At 40.5% G+C, this 21,859-nt stretch overlaps 2 protein-coding genes across 2 annotated transcripts; both read left to right on the top strand.

Moving 5' to 3' along the window:
• The first annotated feature begins 515 nt into the window (after positions 1-515).
• LOC120574101 (testis-expressed protein 33) lies at positions 516-3,768 on the top strand. Its single transcript, XM_039824183.1, has 4 exons — positions 516-655; positions 769-892; positions 3,413-3,523; positions 3,651-3,768. Exons 1-4 carry the CDS (start codon positions 611-613, stop codon positions 3,728-3,730), a joined length of 360 nt encoding a protein of 119 aa, XP_039680117.1. The 5' UTR covers positions 516-610; the 3' UTR covers positions 3,731-3,768.
• Positions 3,769-8,797: 5,029 nt separating this feature from the next.
• il2rb (interleukin 2 receptor, beta) lies at positions 8,798-19,157 on the top strand. Its single transcript, XM_039824182.1, has 10 exons — positions 8,798-9,047; positions 10,851-10,948; positions 11,438-11,582; positions 11,731-11,797; positions 11,985-12,078; positions 12,392-12,537; positions 13,210-13,393; positions 13,823-13,925; positions 14,167-14,245; positions 15,995-19,157. Exons 1-10 carry the CDS (start codon positions 9,043-9,045, stop codon positions 16,772-16,774), a joined length of 1,701 nt encoding a protein of 566 aa, XP_039680116.1. The 5' UTR covers positions 8,798-9,042; the 3' UTR covers positions 16,775-19,157.
• The last annotated feature ends 2,702 nt before the right edge of the window (positions 19,158-21,859 follow it).

Below are 21,859 nucleotides of genomic sequence, written 5' to 3'. Positions count from 1 at the left end.
TATAAGAAATATATTTGCATGCAGTGGCCAAGAATGTGTGCATTTGCAAACCCTTGGCGTTTCAGTTTTCACTGGCAGGGTACCGAAAGAAGTCTTTTTCTTTCTTTTTTTTTTCTTTTTCTTTTTTAAACCTTGGTGAGTTACAAGTCCGTCAACCTTGAAAAAAAAACTATTTTTTTCAACATTTTTGACAGCTTTTTTTCCCTTTTTTTTTTGGTTTCTTTTTCCATTGTTTTGTCCTGTTAAATTTTTCTTCTACACATTTTCAGCGCTTATTTCTACGTCCCATATTTTCTGATATAATACAAAATTTGAAAACGGGTCAATTTTAACTGAGCGATTTCATCCTGCACCCTATTTAACAAACCATTTTTCTTCCAATTGTTCTGAATTGGCGCTCTGAATAGAAAATAACATAGATGTGCGTGTGCGTACGATCTGTGGCACAACGAGGATGTTAGCTGACCATTTCTCTAAAAATGTCAGTTTTTGTGTGTTTTGTATTTCTTGTCCAGAGGTGAAACCTGATCTTGGGTGTCTTGCGTGACATTCTTGAGAAATTTAACACCTTTTCGTTTGACTCGCCTCTCCCACGGTGTGTTATCTCAGTATGACCTCAATTGGCCAAAAAGGTACAAAACCAGCAAAGACAGAGGTGAGAACATTGGGCTTGGTTTTTCTCTTTTTTTTTTTTTCTTTTTTGTGCTGCTGCGTGTTAACAATGTGTTGTTGTTACTTATGATTTCCTCTGAACATGCTGTTCTGTAGGTGAGGGCAGTAGAAAGCCCTCGGGTACTGTCCCTGTCGCTGCCTCAGCGTGTTGATCCTGGACCAGCCTTTCTGTGCAGCTATCACAGCCTGGGCTGCTGTCTTCGCACCAACATATTTCCAGGTCTGTAAATCAACATCCAGTCTCTTTTTAGTACGTTTAGTTCTATAAAAAGCCCCCTTCTATGCAGACTACCATGGGTGTGAGTAGTGCACAGTACGTCTTCAGCTGTCCAAAGTACAGCTTCTGTGATATTAACCAGTTATTCAGTACTCGTGCTGTCAATATGTTGTACGGTTAACATGACATTAACATCATTTTAAAGGCAAAGGCCATATGGACAACGTTGATAGTAAATCAAGGGAATTCTGAGTAGCCCAAACACGATCTGTCTTGTCCTGCTGAATTATTCAGCTCTGAATGTTGCCAAGTGCACGGTTTGTGACACGCTAACTTACTCGTGCTGTTTGTATGCCATGTTTGGTATGTTCAGAGGTGTAATTTACAGGGGTGATTTGGTTACAACCCCCTCCCCATAATCAAAACTGGCCAGTGCAACCCCCTCAAATATCTAATAATAATTTCCGGTAACACTTTACTTGAAGGTATCGACATAATCGTGACATGACACTGTCCTAACTATGACATGGCACTGTCATGAACCTGTCATACACGTTATAAACAAGTCATAAGCGTTTATGACTTCTGTCAAGTGTCATTCGGTTTTTGTCATGACAAGTTGACATTGTTTGGGTTGTCTTGATTATGACAAGTTGACATTAATCAAAGTGACATTACCAGAAGTTGTCTTGGTCACGACAAGTTGACATAATGTCATCCTGTTTAATGTCAAGTTGTCTTAATAAGGACACTCCAAAGAAATGTAATGTCAAGTTGTGATGACAAAGACATCTTCTGGTAATGTCATCCTGGTTAATGTCAAGTTGTCATTACAAAGACATCCCAAACAAATTGTCAATGTCAACTTGTCAATGCTTGTCATAGTTATGATAGTGTCAAGTAACACTAGATAGTAACATATGATAGTGTCAACCGTCAAGTAAAGTTACCTAATTTCCTTTACATAAATAAATACATTTGCACCATAACTGGATGCAGAAAAGGCAAACATTCTTGCAGAAAAACAATCACCAGAATGCAGGAAATGAAGTGTTTGATCTCAAACCCAATATAGCACCCAAAGTTTCAGCTTTGGGTATGTTGTCAAGAATCAATGAAGTGTGGGTGCCCGGATAGCTCAGTTGGTAGAGCGGGCACCCACATGTAGAGGTTTACTTCTCGACGCAGCGGGCCAGGGTCCGACTCCGACCTGCGGCCCTTTGCTGCATGTCATCCCCCCCTCTCTCGCCCCTTTCATGTCTTCAGCCGTCCTGTCAAATAAAGAAGTGCCCCAGAAAATAATCTTACAAAAAAAAATTGATAAAATGTTACTTTTAAAAGAAGAAATAATTTATTTTATAATAATAATTTAATGAAAAGTTAAATTAGCAACAACAAAAACACCCATTCTCAATTCAATACCCTCAGAGGTTTTGTTGCTATAGACTTACTTGGTCTGGTATGACCAGTGCAGTAGCTTATGGTGGCTAATTTTAGCAAGATTTAGCTAGATACTGCTATATAACTAGACGAGTCAGTTAGCCTAATGACTCTCTACTTGTGCTGCTGTTAGGCTACAATTTAGCAAGTGACTGTTCAGCAAAAGTTAAGCTACATAGTCTTTAAAATCTGTATTGCCACAACTAAACAGTGTAGGAAAAAAAAGATGATGTACTCCTCTTTTAGAATTGTCTTTATGTTTATTAATAAAACACAAGACATTTATTATCCAAAGCGACTTACAATTGCTATTTACATCAGAGGTTGCACGCCTCTGGAGCAACTATGGGTTAAGTGTCTTCCTCAGGAACACATTGGGAATTGAACCCAGGTCTCCCACACCAAAGGCATGTGTCATATCCACTGCATCATCACCACCCCTCGGGTTTTAACAATGCAGTTATTACAGCAATGTGCTTGTTAAGTGGCTGATGTCATCTGCTATATTTTGACTTGGCTCATGAATTCAAAATAGCTCATAATCATGACCTCAGTCACATTCAACAATACTTGACAACATTGAAAAAATACAATATAAATGTATACAGTGTAAACAGTCTATATCTAAACCATTAAGCCATCTTTTGATGTTTGGCCCCGGAATCCTGAATTAAGCGGAGCACTCACTCTTCTTCCACCATTTGAGATCAGAACAAACATGTCCTACTGAGGATGAATTGTAACAACTTTAACGTTTCATCTAACACTATCATCAATTCAAAAATATTAATCTGTTTAATACTTTGGTTTATGACCTGCAAAACATTGACCTCCCCGTCAGCCTCAGCAAACGTGTTCAATTCAAATCAGCAAACGTTAACATGTCAAACTAAGATGGCACAGACATGGTCAATGTTATACCTGCTGAACATTAGCATGTTAGCATGCTGACGATAGCATTTAGCTCAAGGTGTATGTGCCTAAGTGCAGACTCACAGTTGTCAAGATGGCAGTAAATTCTTAGTAAGTTCTGTTTAATTCTTTCCCATCTTTAATTGAACCCACTGAACCCTCTGTCTCTAGGTGCTCCTTTAACATGGAAATCCCTCTCCAGGGACTCTTACATCAGCCACCCTCCGACTGCCTGGCCTCCAGACCCCCACCTCTGGTACGGCCACAAGACCGATGAAATGGGTAGGTGCTCTCTCTTTACTCCTATTCCTCCATCTCTCTCTGATTATTGTTCTGGTCCATCTTTTCTGATGTGCTTTTTGTATATCTTTCTCTGTTTGTGACTTGCGTATACGTGGCGCGTCTGCAGTCCAGTGGACAGAGAGAAACATCGTGAACCAGAAGCTCGACAAGTCACTGACGGAAATGAAAAAAAAAAGCACCGCATAATTAAGCCCTGCTTACCAACCCGGAGACCACAACACACGCTGCGCCCTTGTGATTCACACTTTGGGTTTCTTTGGAAACGCTGAAATAAAGTGTGATTTCCCACCTTACATGTTGTTGTCCTGTTGCTTAACAATAAACAAACAAACAAAGGAGGATAATGTTAGAGATGAAATACCACTAAAAAGATTATTGGTTAGACTAAACATATCCCTTTGGTTTAGGGTATACCAAACTGTAATAATTTCTGTGTTACCACATGGCCGCAACAATATCATGTGTGTGCATTTATTTATGCACTTTAAAATGTGTGTTTTTAATTTGTATCTTATAACTGCCTTTTTCTACTCCTACCTCAAGATGAGATCATCAATGAGGGATAAGCAATTAAGTAAGTAAAGTTTATTTTTATAGCACATTTAAACACAGCTCGCACTGACCAAAGTGCTGTACATATAGCGCCTTAGCCACAGAAAAATAAAATAAAATAAATACACTTACAGATACAGAGATGACTGTATAAAACGTATATAAAACACAGACACAGCTACTCAAACTAAAACTAAAACTCCCTACTCAAACTAAAACTTAAGGGCCTAAACCGCTGAATGCTAGTAGCAGCAGCTACTCTCTCTGTGATGTGTAAAGGCAACAGAATGGAGGTGGTTTCAACAAAAACCACTGAAACTTGCTTTTTGTCACAAACTGCTGGCGCTTCCACCAAGCCAGAACTATATAAGTATCTGTAGAAGTGATCTGGTTTGTCCTTTACTACACACAGAAAGGAGGTTGAGGGTACTGTTTGAAGTTGCACATGGTTCAACAACGCACAATAAAACTGACAAAATCAGTCTGCGCTGGTAGCATTGACAGACTGATATTCACATGACCCTAATGTTAGGTGGAGACAGTTTACAGCAGCTCTCCCATTCAATTCAATTTTGTTTATAGTATCAAATCACAACAAGAGTTATCACAAGGCACTTTACAGATAGAGTGGGTCTAGACCACACTATAATTTATAAAGAGCCAACAATTCCCTCGAGAACAAGCATTTAGTTCAACAGTGGCGAGGAAAAACGTCCTTTTAGGCAGAAACCTTGGACAGACCCAGGCTCTTGGTGGGCGGCCATCTGCCACTGCTGGTTGAGACCATAGACTGTAGCATATTAATGGACAACGCTTCCGGTTCGGCAAAGTGCTGCAAATGCGGAAGTGCCTTAAACCTGCATTCTGTTTGAATTCCAGCAGGGGGCAGCACGTGCGGTTGCAAAAGGAGGTCGGTTTCTGTAGAAGTCTATGAGAAAGTGATCCACTTCTCACTTGATTTATTACCTCGGTAAATATCAGAGTTCATGGTCTCAATCACTATTTTTAAGTCTCCTGCCTCACAGAATGATGTTCACTTTTTAAATAATGGTCTCGTTGATTAAAAAATCGGCGCTAAAGCAGGGGGTGTTTTAGGCTTGATGGTGTTTTTTGCCCCCAACTGCTCCTTCCAGGCAGCGCTGCAACCGCTGCCTTCAAGGCACCTAACCCTAACCCTAACCCTAACCCTAACCCCTAACCCCCCCCCCTAACCCTAACCCTAATCCCCTAACCCTAACCTTAACCCTAACCAGTGCCTCCCAACGGTGCCTTCCAGGTAGCGCTGCCTGGTAGGCATCGTTGAGGGCAAAAAAACACAGATAATCGTGTTTTAGGGCGTGGCAATGATTTGATTGCCAGTGAAAGTGTGTAACGTAACGTGGCTCCTCCCTCCCTCACTCCTCCTTCTCGTCTAAAATCGTCACATCTGCAACCAGGATGGCTGCGCCCGTAATGGCAAACTCGATGACGGATAGCAGATCTCCACAAACCAATGGGTGACGTCATGTACGTCAAATTACATTTAAGCCTAATTCCTTATATTTTTATGTTTAATTCGTACTTTACTTCTCTCACAAATGCTGAAAGAGTTGATCTCATTTCCCACATGCAGATTTTGATTCTAACTGCTGAGACGTCCAGTCTGGAACATAATGTGAGCGCTGTTTGTCTGAACAGATAGGGGCTACAAGGTCACCCTAAAACTATCGTACAGGGAGGAGGAGGCGAAATGGCTCCGAGATGTCTCTTGTGTTTTTTCTGATTGTCTTCATGTGTATCAGATTGCATGTAAAAATTGTAGCGTCATACCAAGCCAAGTGCGTGTGTGCTGTCACTCTGAAGATGCATATAAGCCTGGTGTTTCTGTTCATTCATTTGAGACACTGACTCCACACTGGGCTGCGGCCTTTTGTGAAATCATGTTGCTCCTATATTTGCAAATATATCTTTTTTAATAAAATACAAAAACCCAACTTGGTTTTAGTCTCAGTCTGTCTTATTTGTTTCATTATACTAAACTTTGAAAACTTTCCCCCCTGCTGCAAAGGAAACTTCCACTACAGTCACACATGCTCTGTCCACTAATTTTACAGTCTATGGTTGGGACACAGAGACGCTGAAACAGAAATACAGATATCTGTATCATGTCAAATGACCTATAAAGAGGGATTAAATGAAAGCCAACACTTCACTATTCAGAATTGCACGTTATATTTGTAATGTGCCTGTTACACTGTGTGATTCCTGCAATGCTTGATATTAGGAAACCAAAATGGGAACTATTTTAACTCTTGCACAGAATCCAATTATATTGTTAGCTTAGTATGTTTTAGTTTGATAGGTTATCTTATTTTAGGTACATGGTATGAGTTCTACATGCCTTTGCTAGCCTCAGTTTAGCAAAGAATGTGTGTGCGCATGCGTGCGTGCGCATGACATTAAACACATATGATGTATGTAGGATTATTCTGAATATTTAGCATTTAGCCATTATATGGTCAAAGTTGTAATTTGTCCAACTCAATAGTTGCCAAACTAGAATTCCAACATTCCCGTCAGCCTCATCTACACTTGTGTTTTGTGCTAAATACCAAAGGTTAGTACGCTAACACGCTGAACTCAAATGGTGAACGCGGTAAACATTAAACCCGATGAACATGGGCATGCTAGCGTTGTCATTGTGAGCCTGTTAGCATTGATAGCTCAATGCTAACCACAACAACAGCCTCTCTTGAGTTTAGTCAACTCTGGCCTCTACTTCTACAGGAATTGTGCAGACTTTGGAGTAAAATGTAACAGTTGCATCATGTTTTTTTATGTAAACTTAAAGTGTTTTCTCAATATGACTGTGCCCTCCCTTCTTTTTCACCTCCTCCACCCCTTGTCTTTGTGGTCTGTTGATGAAGACACACACATAACTATCTATAACTAGCCGTCTTAGCAGCATCCCGCCTCAGGCACGGCGGACTATGACCTTTCGGCGAGAGATACGTACGCTCTTCCTTCTCTTGCACATCCTCTGCACGCTTCAGCCCTCCCCTGCCCTTGTCTCTACTTTTACCGCTGCTAGTTGATGCTGACACCTAAGTCATATTGTGTTGCAACGGTTGTTGTTGCTTTGTGGTTGAAGGCCTTTGTACAGCATGGATGAGTGTTGCACAATGGCCCTTCATTGAACTTTAAGTATAAGATGAACACTTGGAGATACTAGAAGATTGATCACACCTATTCTGTTTGCTGTGCCAGATTTACTGCACTCACATTTTGGCATTTGAGTAAGGGTGAAAATATACTCCTACAAATGTTTCTCTGTTTCGCCATTACTTTTTCTCCCCTCTCCATCCGCAACATGACTTTATTTTCCATATTTAGTTTGACTGATTCATTTGCACGGATATTTTTTGTCGATCAGATTCTCCCAGCAGCATGTCTGAGTCTTACATCATATTTTTATGACATCACGGAGGCACTGACAGGATAACCAAAGCACGTTATTGATAATTAGGGACTGCGCGAAAATTACTGGGGTGGGATGCGGGCTGAACTTTTATGTTTGAATTTTAAAAAAAAATCAAGATCCTCAGGGATATTAGTATTTGGTTTGGATCCTCCCCTTGACTTGGAAAAAAAATGCATTTGATTGGTTGTCTATTCAAACAAAGTAGATAATCAGATGTTCCACTAAAGCAGTAATATCCTTTTGTATCCTAATGTATTAGACTCTAACAGCGACAATATGACAAGCTAACAGCCCGTTATTTCTCAACTCAACCCTGATTTGAAGCTATGGAACAATAATTCTTACATATCCCAAACCACACACTTTTCGTGGGATTACAGTGACATTTGCAGAAATGATGGGAAACATAAATGGTGCATTATGTTTACTGAGCTATTTATTACCACTGTGAATGTACATAAGAGCACACACTAGGCATGTTTTTTGCGTGATCTTTTCTTTTACAGCAACTCTAGCAAGAAAAAGGGTAAATACGATATAAAAAAAAGACCATTTCCTGCCCTCAAATATCAGACCACCCTACGTTTAGCAAAAACAGAAAGACACATAACACCACCTCCCCCTAATCATTTTTTATACAACTACTGTATTATTCCCCTATGAAATGAAATGGTTTGTGACCTTTAAGTGAAGAGCAGGCTGCTGCTTTAACTTTTAACCTCATTGTCTCTTTCCCGCTACAGAAGCACATGAGTAGTATATGTATGTGTATATGTGTCTGCAGTGGTTGTGGCTATAACAGCAGCGGTTTTGACGCTATGCAACTTTTTTTGTGTGTGTGTGTGTGCGCTGTTTGTATTTTAAATAACCCCCAAGGTTCCAAATCTGGTAGCTTTAGCCACTGTAATCCTCAGAATCTTCAGTTTTAAGATGAGTTTCATTGACATAAACCACTTCATAAGACGATGTACGAGTCTCCCTTTGTACAACCCACTTTACGTTGTGATTGAAACAGGATGTGGTTTGCTTTGTATTTCTCATTTTAGTTCAATTAGTATCCTAGCGGTGTCCAGGTATAGCTGCTGCTGTTGCTGGTGAGCTGGAGGAAGTGCTCTGCTCTACGGTCCCCTTCTCCACCCCCTCCGCCCCCACCCGTCCCCTCACACCATCACACAGCTTCACGCGAGGCTTCCTGTAAGCCCCAGACACAGGCTGTGGTTAAAAGTGTTAAATGTCACTGGGCACTCAAAGAAGAGAGAGGGGTGAGAGTGAGGAGACAGAGGGATGAGCAACAGAGAGAGAGAGAGAGAGAGAGAAAGAGAGAGTTGCACAAGTGAGCGAGATAGTAATGTGCGAGTAGAAAAGACAGAGGGACAGAAAGAGACAGAAGAAAAAGGACATCTTTTAAACCCGTCTGTCCAGCAGAGGAGAGGACAATGTGTTTCCTCTCAGAGACCCCCCTGCTACCCTAACTGACCCAAGGCTCATGAGGTACTGTATCACTTCCTATATACACTGATGCTATCCAAAAATAATACAAGTGTTGTAATGTTGTAACAACTTGAGTCTATGCATTGTACTACTTTCAATTTTGTACAGTATTGCACCTGCTGTTCAATTGCATTTACTGTAGCTGATGATATGTCATTTCCCCGATCTGCTGTTATTATTTAGAACAAGTGGTTTTGTTTCTCCTGTATATTATGTTATAATATCAATCACAGTGACTCATCTGCACTTTCCATAAAGTTACTTCCAGTCCTGCTTAGTTCAGGCTTTGACGGAAAGGCAACGACCGATGAGTCAGACTGGTGACGAACTGTGTGACGTTGAGGAAATTTATTTTCTTTTTCTTTGGGTCATATATTTATAATTTGTATATATAATCACATTATTCTGTTACATTCTTCACTGTTTTATTAGCAGAAATGCCTTTGTGTATAACATGAAGTCAGCCACAATAAACTAAACTAAGCATGACACTTAATATTTATCAATATGGCCGGTATAAAGTTCTTAATGTGACACACAGTTAATATATTCTCTGTAGTGCACCAGCACAGCTGCCTTTAGTCTCACTCAAGTTTCACTTATAACTGCTAGTTGCCGCCTTCTCAGGATGAGTGGGCTGCTCAGTGTGGATCTACTATTGTTTTTTTCACTCTCAAAACTATACAGCACTCTTCTGATGATGATGATTAACTGATGCAGTTTCAGAACTGAGTTTCTCTCCAATAAAAAAATGCAAAAACATTTTCATACAGCGGTAGAAACTTGTTTGGTTACTGTTTTTAATCCGCCCAGTTGCTATGTGGTCGTAACCACCGAAATTTGTCAACTTTAAACACAAATTACCGTGTGTTACTTATGCTGTAAGCGCTACATACAGCCCTTGTTGTTTGTTAAGTCTCATGTGAACATTTTTCTGACGAATACGTTCATGTATTTAATAGGGGTGGGGGGATCAATACAGCATAGTGTCTCGATATTTTCCGTGGCAATACTGTATCAATACACACACGCCAAGTATCGATCTATTGTTATATACGTATGTGTTGGTCAGTCTGTCTGCTTGACAATCCCATTTCGCAGCAATAAAAGTGAGATGAACAAACAGAGACATGTATCTTTTTAGATAAAACAGATGTTGACTAATTTTCCTTTTGTGGAAAAATTTGAAGTTGGAAAAAAAAGGTAATAAATTGCAATGTTGTTAGGATAATTATTTATGAAAGAATGGACAAAATCACTGGCGTTCTCTCAAAGCTCGTTTTTACTTGCAAGGAGAGTCAGTTTTACAGCACTTACAGCGCAAGTACAGAAAAGTGACTGAAGATTGTTCACAACAGTGTCTTTTTAAAGGAGTCAAGGTAGTTATTCGGTTCATGCGATCAGTAGGTTTCTTCTTATCTCTGGTCACGCCCCGGCATCTCCTCCACATGATGCACTCTGCCCTCAGGGATACAAGGTCACTCAGCTTTCATGATTAACACATGAAGGACAGAAATACTAAGACAGAGAAATACTAAAACAGCAGATTGGATGCAAATGGTAAGAAACTCCAGCAAAAACCGCTCTAAGGATAATGTTTCTAACAGAGATGAACAAACAGAGACATGCATCTTTTTAGATCAAATTGCAATATTGCAGAATATTGCAATATGTTTAAAATCGCAATAATATCATATGTATGGTATTGTGAGGCCTCTGGTGATTCCCATCCCTAGTATTTAACGCTGTTGATTCAGATTATCATTCTAAAGTACAGCATGTATCGATCCTTTCTGTTGACAGTCATATTGTGGTCAAGGCTATGGAGATCCTGGTGTCCTCATACGTCCTGCTGGTTCTGGCTTCAGTGCACGCAGCCCAATCTCACAAAGGCTCGCAAGGTACTGTATAACCGAGTGCGGTTGCAACTGAAACCGTCTCTATATTACTGCCCTTTTCTCTCACAGCTACCCTCACGCATTCGAGCAAACATGCACTTGACTTGAGTCCATCTGCAGATAATTGAATAAACCTACGGAAAGACAAGTGTTGCCTCAAAGCGTTTATTTAAACAAGAATTGCCATCACAAGGCTCCAAAGATTATTTTCTTTCATTGAGCTTGTTCATTTTGACTTCCGAGTGAAGTTGTTATGTTTGCAGCGAAGTGAAGTCTCTTTTCTGCATGTCATAACATACATTTATGAATTACAGTGAAATAAGTGAAACATGACCATTTTCAAAGTTGAAAACTAAATCCCTCAAAAGGGAAATTTACTGATTACGTTCAACCTTGTAACCGCCACTCAAGTATGTACAATGACACTGATAGAAAGAGAGAGAGAGAATCTAATCTCCATTTTTTTTTTTTGTTATGTCTCTGTCACTCAAGGACTCTCCTGCGTAAATGACTTTGTCAACAATGTCAGCTGTACATGGGACAGCTCTCCAGTGGCTCCTGGTGTGGACTGCTGGATCGTTGGTGTGAAGACAACCTGGATCTCTGAGAACTACCGGAGACTACGCGTAAAAATGAGGTAAGATGTTAGAAATGTTATACGCATATATATGCTTGTTTCCATTTTAATTTTTTATTTTGGAGTGGATCTTTGGAGTGGAAAACGTGATAACAGCAGCTCTTCTGCAGCCATTAGTGGTGATTTTTGTCCTTTTTCTTTTACTTAGTCGATGCTGCAAGCTAAAACAACACAGAAACTCTCTTCCAGGCTGCAGTTTTGTCTTTGAAAATGAAGTAAGTCACTAGCACATCATTCATAAGAACATTTCAACATCTATATCTATCTTAACCCCCATGATCTTACCCTGTTGAGTCGCAAATGTTGCTCTGGAAAAAAGAATAAATCCATAACAATAATCACAACACTCTGTCAACTCCTGTCTTCACTGTTTAATTGAATATATATTATGGGTCCCTCCAGGAATTCAACAGTTTTTCAGACATGCCGTACATCAGTGTGAAGTGTAACGGGACGTTGGTGGAGAACATCACAAACTATTCACCATACAATCACAGTGAGTTTCCCTTTTTTAGTTGCTCCTGAAAAGTTATTCACAAATCTGGTTATAAAAGACATTTGACATAATTCATTACAAGGAAATCTTTTAAAGTCTTTACCAGGGTAACATGTTTAGGATTTGTATATAGGTTTATGTTGGTGGTTTTCAAAAAAGTGCTAAAGAGCAGGAATTAATTAATTGCGGGCTTTTCTTTCCGTGTGTGTGCATGTGTTTGTTTGTGCGTGTGTGTGTGTGTGCGTGTGTGTGTGTGTGTGTGTGTGTGTGTGTGTGTGTGTGTGTGCATGTGCGTGAACACATGGGCATACAGTCAAAATGCATCCTCCAGGAGTTCCCAATGTCAGCAGTACTGCCAATGAGACCAGGATATCATGGAGTCAAGGCAGTCGTCCCTCTGACTTCTTCACATCCTTTCACTTCGAAGTTCAGATCAAAGAGAAAAAACAGACATGGAACGTGAGTGCTCTTTCATCATTCACTTGCATGCAAGAATGGCCATTTTATAAAAAATACAGCTCATATTTACTATACTCTTTTTTCAAAACATGCTATATGAGCATAATTGTATATCATAGGCACAAAATAACAAGATTAAGACCCTACAGCAGAGATCTTCAACTGGGGGTCCGGGATCCCTAGGGGCACCTCAGAGTTACTGCATGGAGGCCACCAAATTGTTAATAAAGAAAGTAGAAAATCCAGAAATATCCAAAATATTATTTGCAAATCAGCATAATATGAGCACTTTAAGATTATTTTTGGGGCATTTTTAGGCCTTAATTTTCATAGGACAGATAAAGAAATGAAAGGGGAGAGAGCGGGGGAATGACACGCAGCAAAGGCCCACAGGTCAGAGTCGAACCCGCGGCCGCTGCAACGAGGAGTAAACCTCTATACATGGGCGCACGCTCCACCAGGTGAGCTACCCAGGCGCCCTCAAAGTTGAAGTTAAACCTGCAATAACGACTTTGCCATGCAGCATGCAGCACCAGTGCTAAAAGGTTGGGGGGTTTTTTTTTTTTTTTTGTTTTTTTTTTTGGGGGGGAGTGTTTTGAGCTGAAGCATTTTGACAAATCCTTTCTGTTTGTTAAGATACACCCTAATTTTGATATTGGATTCTGTTATCAGGAGGCCAGGACTTTGTACACACAAGAAGAAGAGCTTAGGATATCTGCTTGGAAACTAAAGGGGCACCACGAGGTCAGGGTGCGAGTCAAACCCACTGAACCAGCCATTTGCCACTGGAGCAACTGGAGTCCAACAACAGCCTGGGTGGGAGCGACAGACATGGTGGAAACATCACAGGATCATGGTAACAACACTTTGCATTTCCAGGTTGTTTGAGGGACACACGCTTACAGTTCTCACTGTAAAGAGGGAACAGATGATCCCAGACCTGTTGGGGAAATGTAGTCATTCACCGTGCACAGACAAAAAAAAAACTACATCTGGGGTTGCTTCCTCGTAGGCTCTAGTAGGGCTCTGGTGAATTATTGGATCAATTGAAAGGAGTAAATCACACACAGACGTTTTATGAGGTTTTTACATTTGAAACCCATAATGAAATAATGTCAAGAGCCATTTATACACAGCATCTTTCCCTTAAGATGCTCAAGATGCTCAAAAAGATTCAAACGTTAGAACAAGTTGTAATAGTAAGACCTGAGGGAGAACAAATGGATTTTCTGATTTACTTGTATACATGCATTTTACACATTGTAACGGCAGCTTTCTGTTTCAGAGTGGCTTCTGTTTCGGACATCATTGGTAATATGCGGAGTGATGTTGAGCTTGGGTCTCATCATTGTAATGCTGGTCGTTTACAGGAGTTGTGCAAGCAGGGGGTGAGTATAGTGTTGGCTTGTATGTGTCTGTCTGTCTGTCTGTCTGTGTGTGTGTGTGTGTGTGTGTGTGTGTGTGTGTGTGTGTGTGTGTGTGTGTGTGTGTGTGTGTGTGTGTGTGTGTGTGTGTGTGTGTGTGTGTGTGTGTGTGTGTGTGTGTGTGTGTGTGTGTGTGTGTGTGTGTTTGTATGTACATGTTTGCACGCAGGATGTCTAATTTAATGAATCCCTGTTGCCGTTTCAGGCTCTTCAAAGGGAAGCCAGTACCAAACCCTTCGAAATACTTCCACACTCTCCACTCTGTCCATGGAGGAAATCTAAAGGTAAAATTAAATGTTCTCACAAAACATTGAGCATTGTTACCACTACATCCTACCACATAGAACATTTTGAACAAATGTGCTTCACAGACTGCAAGCTTTACCACAAAATCTCATGAACTATTTTTACACCCAAGTAACATAACTCTGTGATACTCATTTTGCTTGCAACATTCAAGTATGATTAACTTTTCACTCCAATTACACTTTTTTTTCCTTTTCTTTCCAGCTGTGAGATATGATAAAGAAACTTGTTAGGCTTTCTATTCAACATTTGTCTGTAGACAATGATTCAATCGATTCATTGTTGGCTTTTTAGTCTGCTCACATAGACTAAAATGATAATACGTCGCAGATCAAGACTGTGATTCACAGCCACAACAGAGACATTTAGCTACTCATCACAAACCAATCAATAGGCTGTGGCATTGGGTTGGAAACCTGGGATGCCAGAAATAGATTTTGTGTCTAATGTGTCTCCCCTCTCCTAATTGGAGTACCCCAGGGTTCAATGCTGGGACCAATTCACACCTACCTGATTCTCACTGTACACAGTATGCTTACTCATGGCTACATCCTACAGTACATACTGCTAACGCTCCAGTGGTGAAACAAGTATTAAGATTATTTGGTTATGTGAAACCAGCAATACTACTTATACAACACTTCTATTAAAAGTCCTGCATTTAAAGTAACTATAGCTGTCGAAAAATAATGTTTCCTTCTGAAATGTACTGAAGTAAAAGTATCATCAAATGTAAACTCTTAAGTAAAGTACCAGTCAGTTTATTAGCCTCGAGGAGTAGTACTTGCCCTGTGAAAACAGTATAATATCTTTTGGGGCTCTGGAGGAGCTTTGTCAAGTCTGAGAAAATAACCCTGATGATGTCATAGTGATGTCATCAGGGTTATCGAATTTGGGCTTGTAGACTACTCATTTATAACCAAAATCCTGTGTTACACAGAGCAGGTGTGTAGGATGTAAGATGTGGGTGTTTACCAGGAAGGTAGGGGATGAGACAAATATGTTAATGGTTGCATTATGGGAATTGTAGGATCCAGAGTTTTTGGAGCTTGACCCATACAGGGGACATATCTCTGCTGATTCAATTTTGACAATGTTTTTTTTTTTTTTTTTTTTAATCTGTCTTGTGTGAGTCCCACAACATCATAAACATAAATTCAATACAACTGCTTTTGTCCTCTAATGGGCATAATTCCCCTGCAAGCCTACCACCTAAACTGTCACCATCCGTGTATGAATGTGCGTGAATGGGTGAATGAGAGGCAAATTGTAAAGCACTTTGTCCAGTAAGGTAGAAAGACGCTATATACATGCAGACCATTTACCATCAAGCAGATCGGGCCAAGGAAGTAGAGACTTTGCTATTAGGGACCCCTCCGCTATTAAATGAATTTCTTGCTTATTTTCAGTTTGGTTTCAGGTTAATAAGAAGTAAAGGCGTGTCACTCCGCGCTCACCACTGACTACCAGGAAAAAGGACAGCGTGTATCTTCTTTAAACCGCAAAAAAAACGACCTCTTGGTGTGGTTTGTCTCTTGCTTGTATTCAAAAGAACCCCCGAGAATAAACTCAGACTTAAATACAGAGCACGTTCGGAAAATCAGAGATAATGGCTCTCACATACATAAAAAACACTGAGGACTCATGACTCCAAATATAAAAAAAACACTATTGTGTCATTCTTCAGGTGTATTTTCTACTCTAAATCTCTCTTTCTTTTTTCCTAGAAATGGCTGAATCCTCTCTCAGCTTCTGAGTCGTTCTTCATGGCCCCGCCATGCGACAGCATCTCCCCGGTTGATTTGTGCGAAAGCTGGGATGTGGTCACCTCCACCTCTCCCTCCTCCAGCACCACCAGCGCCCTGCTTCACTTCAGGAGATACCCCTCGGCTAGCTCAGCCACCAGCGGGGTTGTTGACCATTTCTCCTACTCCTCTTCATCCTGCTTTTCTAACAAGGGCTACTTCATGTCCACCTCCTCCGGGAGCTCAGCTCGATCTGACCCCAATCCTGCCTACTTCACCTATAATGATGATTTCTACAATCTGCACAACAGCCACAACCTTCACATCTCCCTCTGCCCTTCGTTCGACAACTCTCTGAGGTCTGAGAGCTTGAAGAGGGAGCCGCAGAGTCCAGACTCTGGCTTTGGCCTCGGAAAGGAAGATGAAGAAGGCAAGGACGATAAAATGGTCGTGGATGTGGAAGGGAAAGAGGTTTCGAATGATCACCATAGCTCTCCTCTTATCATTCTCCCTCTCCATCTTCCTTCCCGGATGTGCCCCCCCTCCTCTACTCCACCCCCTCCTAACGCTCCCAGTTTAACTCTGATACCCTCTGATAGCGAACAGGAAGATGTACCTGTGGTGGCTAGTAGTGGCAGCTACGCGGCCTGGCCTATGGCTGATGCCATGTGCAGGTCTTCCTCCATGCCTGTGGAGCCCTGTAAAACAGGGTATCTGACCCTCAAAGAGCTCCAGACAACATTCAGCAATAAATCCATCTAAAAACGTACCTGGAAGAATCCCTGTGCGATCATTTTAAAATGGAATGTGTTTGCATAACTAGCGACCTGATTGTTTATTCTAATCTGATTGCGAAAGTGAGTATCTCTGACACAACAGCGTTGTGCAGTTTTGACAAAGAAAAAGAAATGCATTCATGCAAATTCAATGATTTTCAAGCTTCAAACTTGCAGTGATTCGTCAGTTGGTCACATGGGGGCAGCAGAACAAGACTGGGCTATATTAGCATTCCTTTTGAGTCGTGTTTCTGGCCACTTGATTAATGTAAATCCAATATTAATTCACTTTTTGTTGCATTTTTGCTGAAAAAAAGCAAACAACGTTAATAAAAGCAGTGAGAGTGAACCAAAACAGTAAAGTTGTGGAGCTGGAAATCTGCAGGGTCGGGTGATAATTCTGTGCTGGTACAACGCAATAAAAGACGTTCCACATTACACAGTCTTTTGATAAAAAAAATGATTGGAGCAGCTTTTAAATGAACTTATAAAAACTGACATTGTTCTGTCATTGTTGCTATATTCACTCCAAATCAACATTTGATTGACTTTGCTTACTAAGAACAATAGGAATTTGTCTTCATGAGATTGGTGTAAATGAAGAGTTCCGAGGGACGGTCTGCCACAGCAGGTTCAAGAACAACCTGACTTTAAAAGAACAACCTGACTTTGAATCCAATGTGAAGGGATAGAGCCAGATATTAGGGCTGGGTGTATTGATCTAAATATCGATAGTATCGATACCAAGATGAGTATTGGTATCGGATCGATACTGTCGTGATGAGATCGATACCTCTCTCTCTCTCTCTCTCTCTCTCTCTCTCTCTCTCTGCCTCCTCCCCCTCCCTGCTCTGCAGGCAGAGAGTGAAGAGTCAGAACAGTGAGAGAAGCCCATGATGATGGCGGAAAGAAAGCGAAGCGCTGTGTGGAGTTTATTCACTCTGATACGGACACTGCCACATGTGATGTGTGCAAAAAAAGTAATTTGCCACTGTGGTAACACCACCAATTTGCATAAACACATTAAGCAGTTCACCCGAGAGAGAACTCCGAGCTGCAAAAAAAGTTGAGGAAGGAGGAGGAGGGGGGAGAAACCCAAAGAAGAAAGGATCTTTGTCCTGTGTTTTATCATAATCATAATCAACTAACTAAAGGCAAAATCACAAAATTATTCAATGATCGTGACGTTACAAGTAAAAAGTATCGGTATCGGCCATACCAGCCCTGTATTTACTTGGTATCGGATCGATACCAAAATTCCCAGAATCGCCCACCCCTACCAGATATATGAGGGCGAGTAAAAATCAACCAGTTTGGCGCCTGGGTAGCTCACCTGGTAGAGCCCGCGCCCATATACAGTACAGAGGCTCAGTCCTTGGCGTGGCAGCCGCAGGTTCGATATGGACCTGCTGCGGCCCTTTGCTTCATGTCATTCGCCCTCTCTCTACGCTTTCATGTGCTGTCACAAATGAAGGCCCAAAATGCCAAAAGAAATAATCTTTAAAAAATCAACCAGTTGTGTATACTGTTGTAGAATGGTGTATGGTACCTAATTGTTGAATGTGTACAATACTATACGTTGAACTTTTTTTTCATTGGCTTTATTTGCATTAGTGTTTAAATAGATATTAAACATTGCACGAATCAGAGCGTGAAAGTAGACATTACTTTAAACTAAATGCTACTGTCCGTTATTAATGACTGACACAGTTTTGTAGTTTGCTTTTTATTACTTTAACTTAAATCCTACAAAGACATTACATTGTAAGAGCTCTTTAAATCTACAAATATTATCGCAAAATAAAAAATTCTTCATTCCTGCAGGCAGATCTGGGATTTTTTTAAGCAGCAAAACGTGATTTAAATGTGTTTTGATTATGTAAATAGTGATACATTTTTTTTAATGAAGAACGTATGAGCATCACTTTAGAGTCGCATCATGCAAAAAGACATATTTGTCGAATATGACATCTGTACTGGCTCGCATGACTCAAGCTGTTGAATACATTAAATGAATAGATTTTAGTCTGTACTTATCTACTGTCAAAATGAAAGGCAGCTGGTTTGTCATTTGTTTGTACATCTTTATAAAGGATTTCATGCTGTTTAAGAGATCAAATCAACTCCTAATTAATCATCATTAATCATGTTTCCACCTGGTAAAGTTTACTATCTACAATAAATAAAAGATCTTTGTGTGTACAAGCATTGGTATCATATTTATTAGATTGCTATTTCTAGATTCATGTAAATCATTGAGGTCAGTGGTAAATGCTGGTGCTCTTTTCGCCACACATGCAGTTTATTTCCGTTGCACTCAGTGACATCTGTGCAGAGACCAAACAAAATAAAACTTCTGGTAAAAATGGGTCACCCTTTGACTTCCTGTGTCGTTGTGGAATGAAGGCTGAGGGGTGGGCATGTGCGTTGACAAGAGAAGTGTGAGAAAAAGCGTGTGTGTGTGTGTGTGTGTGTGTGTGTGTGTGTGTGTGTGTGTGTGTGTGTGTGTGTGTGTGCGTGTGCGTGTGCGCATGTAGTTTTGAGTGTTTACATGTCCTGTCAGGTGGTCCTGGCGGTGTGTGTGTGAGCTGTGAGCGTGTGTATTAGAGTGTGGTTTGACATTTAACTCTGACACAACCTGCGACATCCGTTCACCTCAAAGAGAATTTACGCTATTTAGCCATTGTCAGTAAGAAACAGCACAAGACGTTGCTTTTCATCCGTGTTTCTACACCTCTTTTTTTTTCCATGTCACAAGAGCCCAACCTGTACCCAAATTATGTCCAGCCATTTCTTTAAATTACACACAAACGTAGAGACATTTGCAATAAAGAAAGCACTTTTATGTACCTGCTGTACCTTGTTACTCATAACCTATTTGGTGGTCCATGTGCTGACCCAAAATGGGAAAAATTAGGCAATATAGGTAGAATTGGCATCTTTTCAGCTAAAAGAAGACACGCTCCAGACCAATGCGAGTTATTCCTGTGCAGAGCTGTTAATGTACTCACTGATTGTTCACAGGAGGTTACCCAGAAACTGTTACAACTGTTACCCAGAAAACCACTGGTCAGTCAGTCAAAACCAAGACAACGGGTTATTTTGACCCAGTGATGGTGCTGTTTTTTTTTTTTATATTACTGTTGTGTTATTTCCCCAAACTATAGTATTAGCCACAACAAGTTCAAGTTTTACATTAAAGGTCCCGTGATGTGGTGCTCTTTGGATGCTTTTATATAGACCTTAGTGGTCCCCTAATACTGTATCTGAAGTCTCTTTTATATAGACCTTAGTGGTCCCCTAATACAGTATCTGAAGTCTCTTTTATATAGACCTTAGTGGTCCCCTAATACAGTATCTGAAGTCTCTTTTATATAGGCCTTAGTGGTCCCCTAATACTGTATCTGAAGTCTCTTTTATATAGACCTTAGTGGTCCCCTAATACTGTATCTGAAGTCTCTTTTTATATAGACCTTAGTGGTCCCCTAATACTGTATCTGAAGTCTCTTTTATATAGACCTTAGTGGTCCCCTAATACTGTATCTGAAGTCTCTTTTATATAGACCTTAGTGGTCCCCTAATACTTTATCTGAAGTCTCTTTTATATAGACCCCCTTAGTGGTCCCCTAATACTGTATCTGAAGTCTCTTTTATATAGACCTTAGTGGTCCCCTAATACTGTATCTGAAATCTCTTTTATATAGACCTTAGTGGTCCCCTAATACTGTATCTGAAGTCTCTTTTATATAGACCTTAGTGGTCCCCTAATACTGTATCTGAAGTCTCTTTTATATAGACCTTAGTGGTCCCCTAATACAGTATCTGAAGTCTCTCTTATATAGACCTTAGTGGTCCCCTAATGCTGTATCTGAAGTCTCTTTTATATAGACCTTAGTGGTCCCCTAATACTGTATCTGAAGTCTCTCTTATATAGACCTTAGTGGTCCCTTAATACTGTATCTGAAGTCTCTCTTATATAGACCTTAGTGGTCCCTTAATACTGTATCTGAAGTCTCTTTTATATAGACCTTAGTGGTCCCCTAATACTGTATCTGAAGTCTCTTTTATATAGACCTTAGTGGTCTCCTAATACTGTATCTGAAGTCTCTTTTATATAGACCTTAGTGGTCTCCTAATACTGTATCTGAAGTCTCTTTTATATAGACCTTAGTGGTCTCCTAATACTGTATCTGAAGTCTCTCTTATATAGACCTTAGTGGTCCCTTAATACTGTATCTGAAGTCTCTTTTATATAGACCTTAGTAGTCCCCTAATACTGTATCTGAAGTCTCTTTTATATAGACCTTAGTGGTCTCCTAATACTGTATCTGAAGTCTCTTTTATATAGACCTTAGTGGTCCCCTAATACTGTATCTGAAGTCTCTTTTATATAGACCTTAGTGGTCCCCTAATACTGTATCTGAAGTCTCTTTCCCGAAATTCAGCCTTGGTGCAGAATTACAGCCACTAGAGCCAATCCCACAATGAGCTTTCCTTATGATGTGCCATTTCTGTGTCTGTAGCTATAGAGGAGGAGAGAGGTCGGGGGGGGGGGGAGAGGGCTTGACCAACTGCCACTTTGCTCGTTTGAAAGCCATGATGTCTCTCTCTCTGTCATGGGTGGGCCAAATTCTCTGGGCGGGCAAAGCAGAGAAAGGGGAGGTAACCTTGCTCCTTATGACCTCATAAGGAGAAGATTCCTGATTGGTCCATCTGAGCTTTCATTTTCTCAAAGGCAGAGCAGGATACCCAGGGCTCGGTTTACACCTATCACCATTTCTAGCCACTGGGGGACCATAGGCAGGCTGGGGGAATGCATATTAATGTTAAAAAACCTCATAAAGTGAAATTGTCATGCCATGGGACCTTTAAAATTGTCACAAATGCATTGTGAATTGCACAAAACGACGTGTATGTGACAATGAAAAAAAACAGTGAAGGATACACGTTATTAAAAAATAAGTCAAAAACAAGTACCACAACAGTAAACTTATTGCACTCCACTGTATACTGCCCACCTGTGGTGTAACTTTAGAGTCAAAAATGATAAAAACTTCAAGTGGCTTACAAT

This window comes from Perca fluviatilis, chromosome 15 (assembly GCF_010015445.1).
Source record: "Perca fluviatilis chromosome 15, GENO_Pfluv_1.0, whole genome shotgun sequence".
In the NCBI taxonomy this organism is placed as follows: domain Eukaryota; kingdom Metazoa; phylum Chordata; class Actinopteri; order Perciformes; family Percidae; genus Perca; species Perca fluviatilis.
This window is presented reverse-complemented; position numbering and strand designations above follow the sequence as displayed.

Bases quoted from the DNA above. Each gene is read 5' to 3' on its own strand.
- LOC120574101 (XM_039824183.1), top strand. From the start codon at position 611: ATGACCTCAATTGGCCAAAAAGGTACAAAACCAGCAAAGACAGAG. The intron at 893-3,412 runs GTCTGTAAATCA...CTCTGTCTCTAG, and splicing joins TCGCACCAACATATTTCCAG to GTGCTCCTTTAACATGGAAA. The intron at 3,524-3,650 runs GTAGGTGCTCTC...GCGCGTCTGCAG, and splicing joins CCACAAGACCGATGAAATGG to TCCAGTGGACAGAGAGAAAC.
- il2rb (XM_039824182.1), top strand. The intron at 10,949-11,437 runs GTACTGTATAAC...CTGTCACTCAAG, and splicing joins ATCTCACAAAGGCTCGCAAG to GACTCTCCTGCGTAAATGAC. The intron at 13,926-14,166 runs GTGAGTATAGTG...TTGCCGTTTCAG, and splicing joins AGGAGTTGTGCAAGCAGGGG to GCTCTTCAAAGGGAAGCCAG.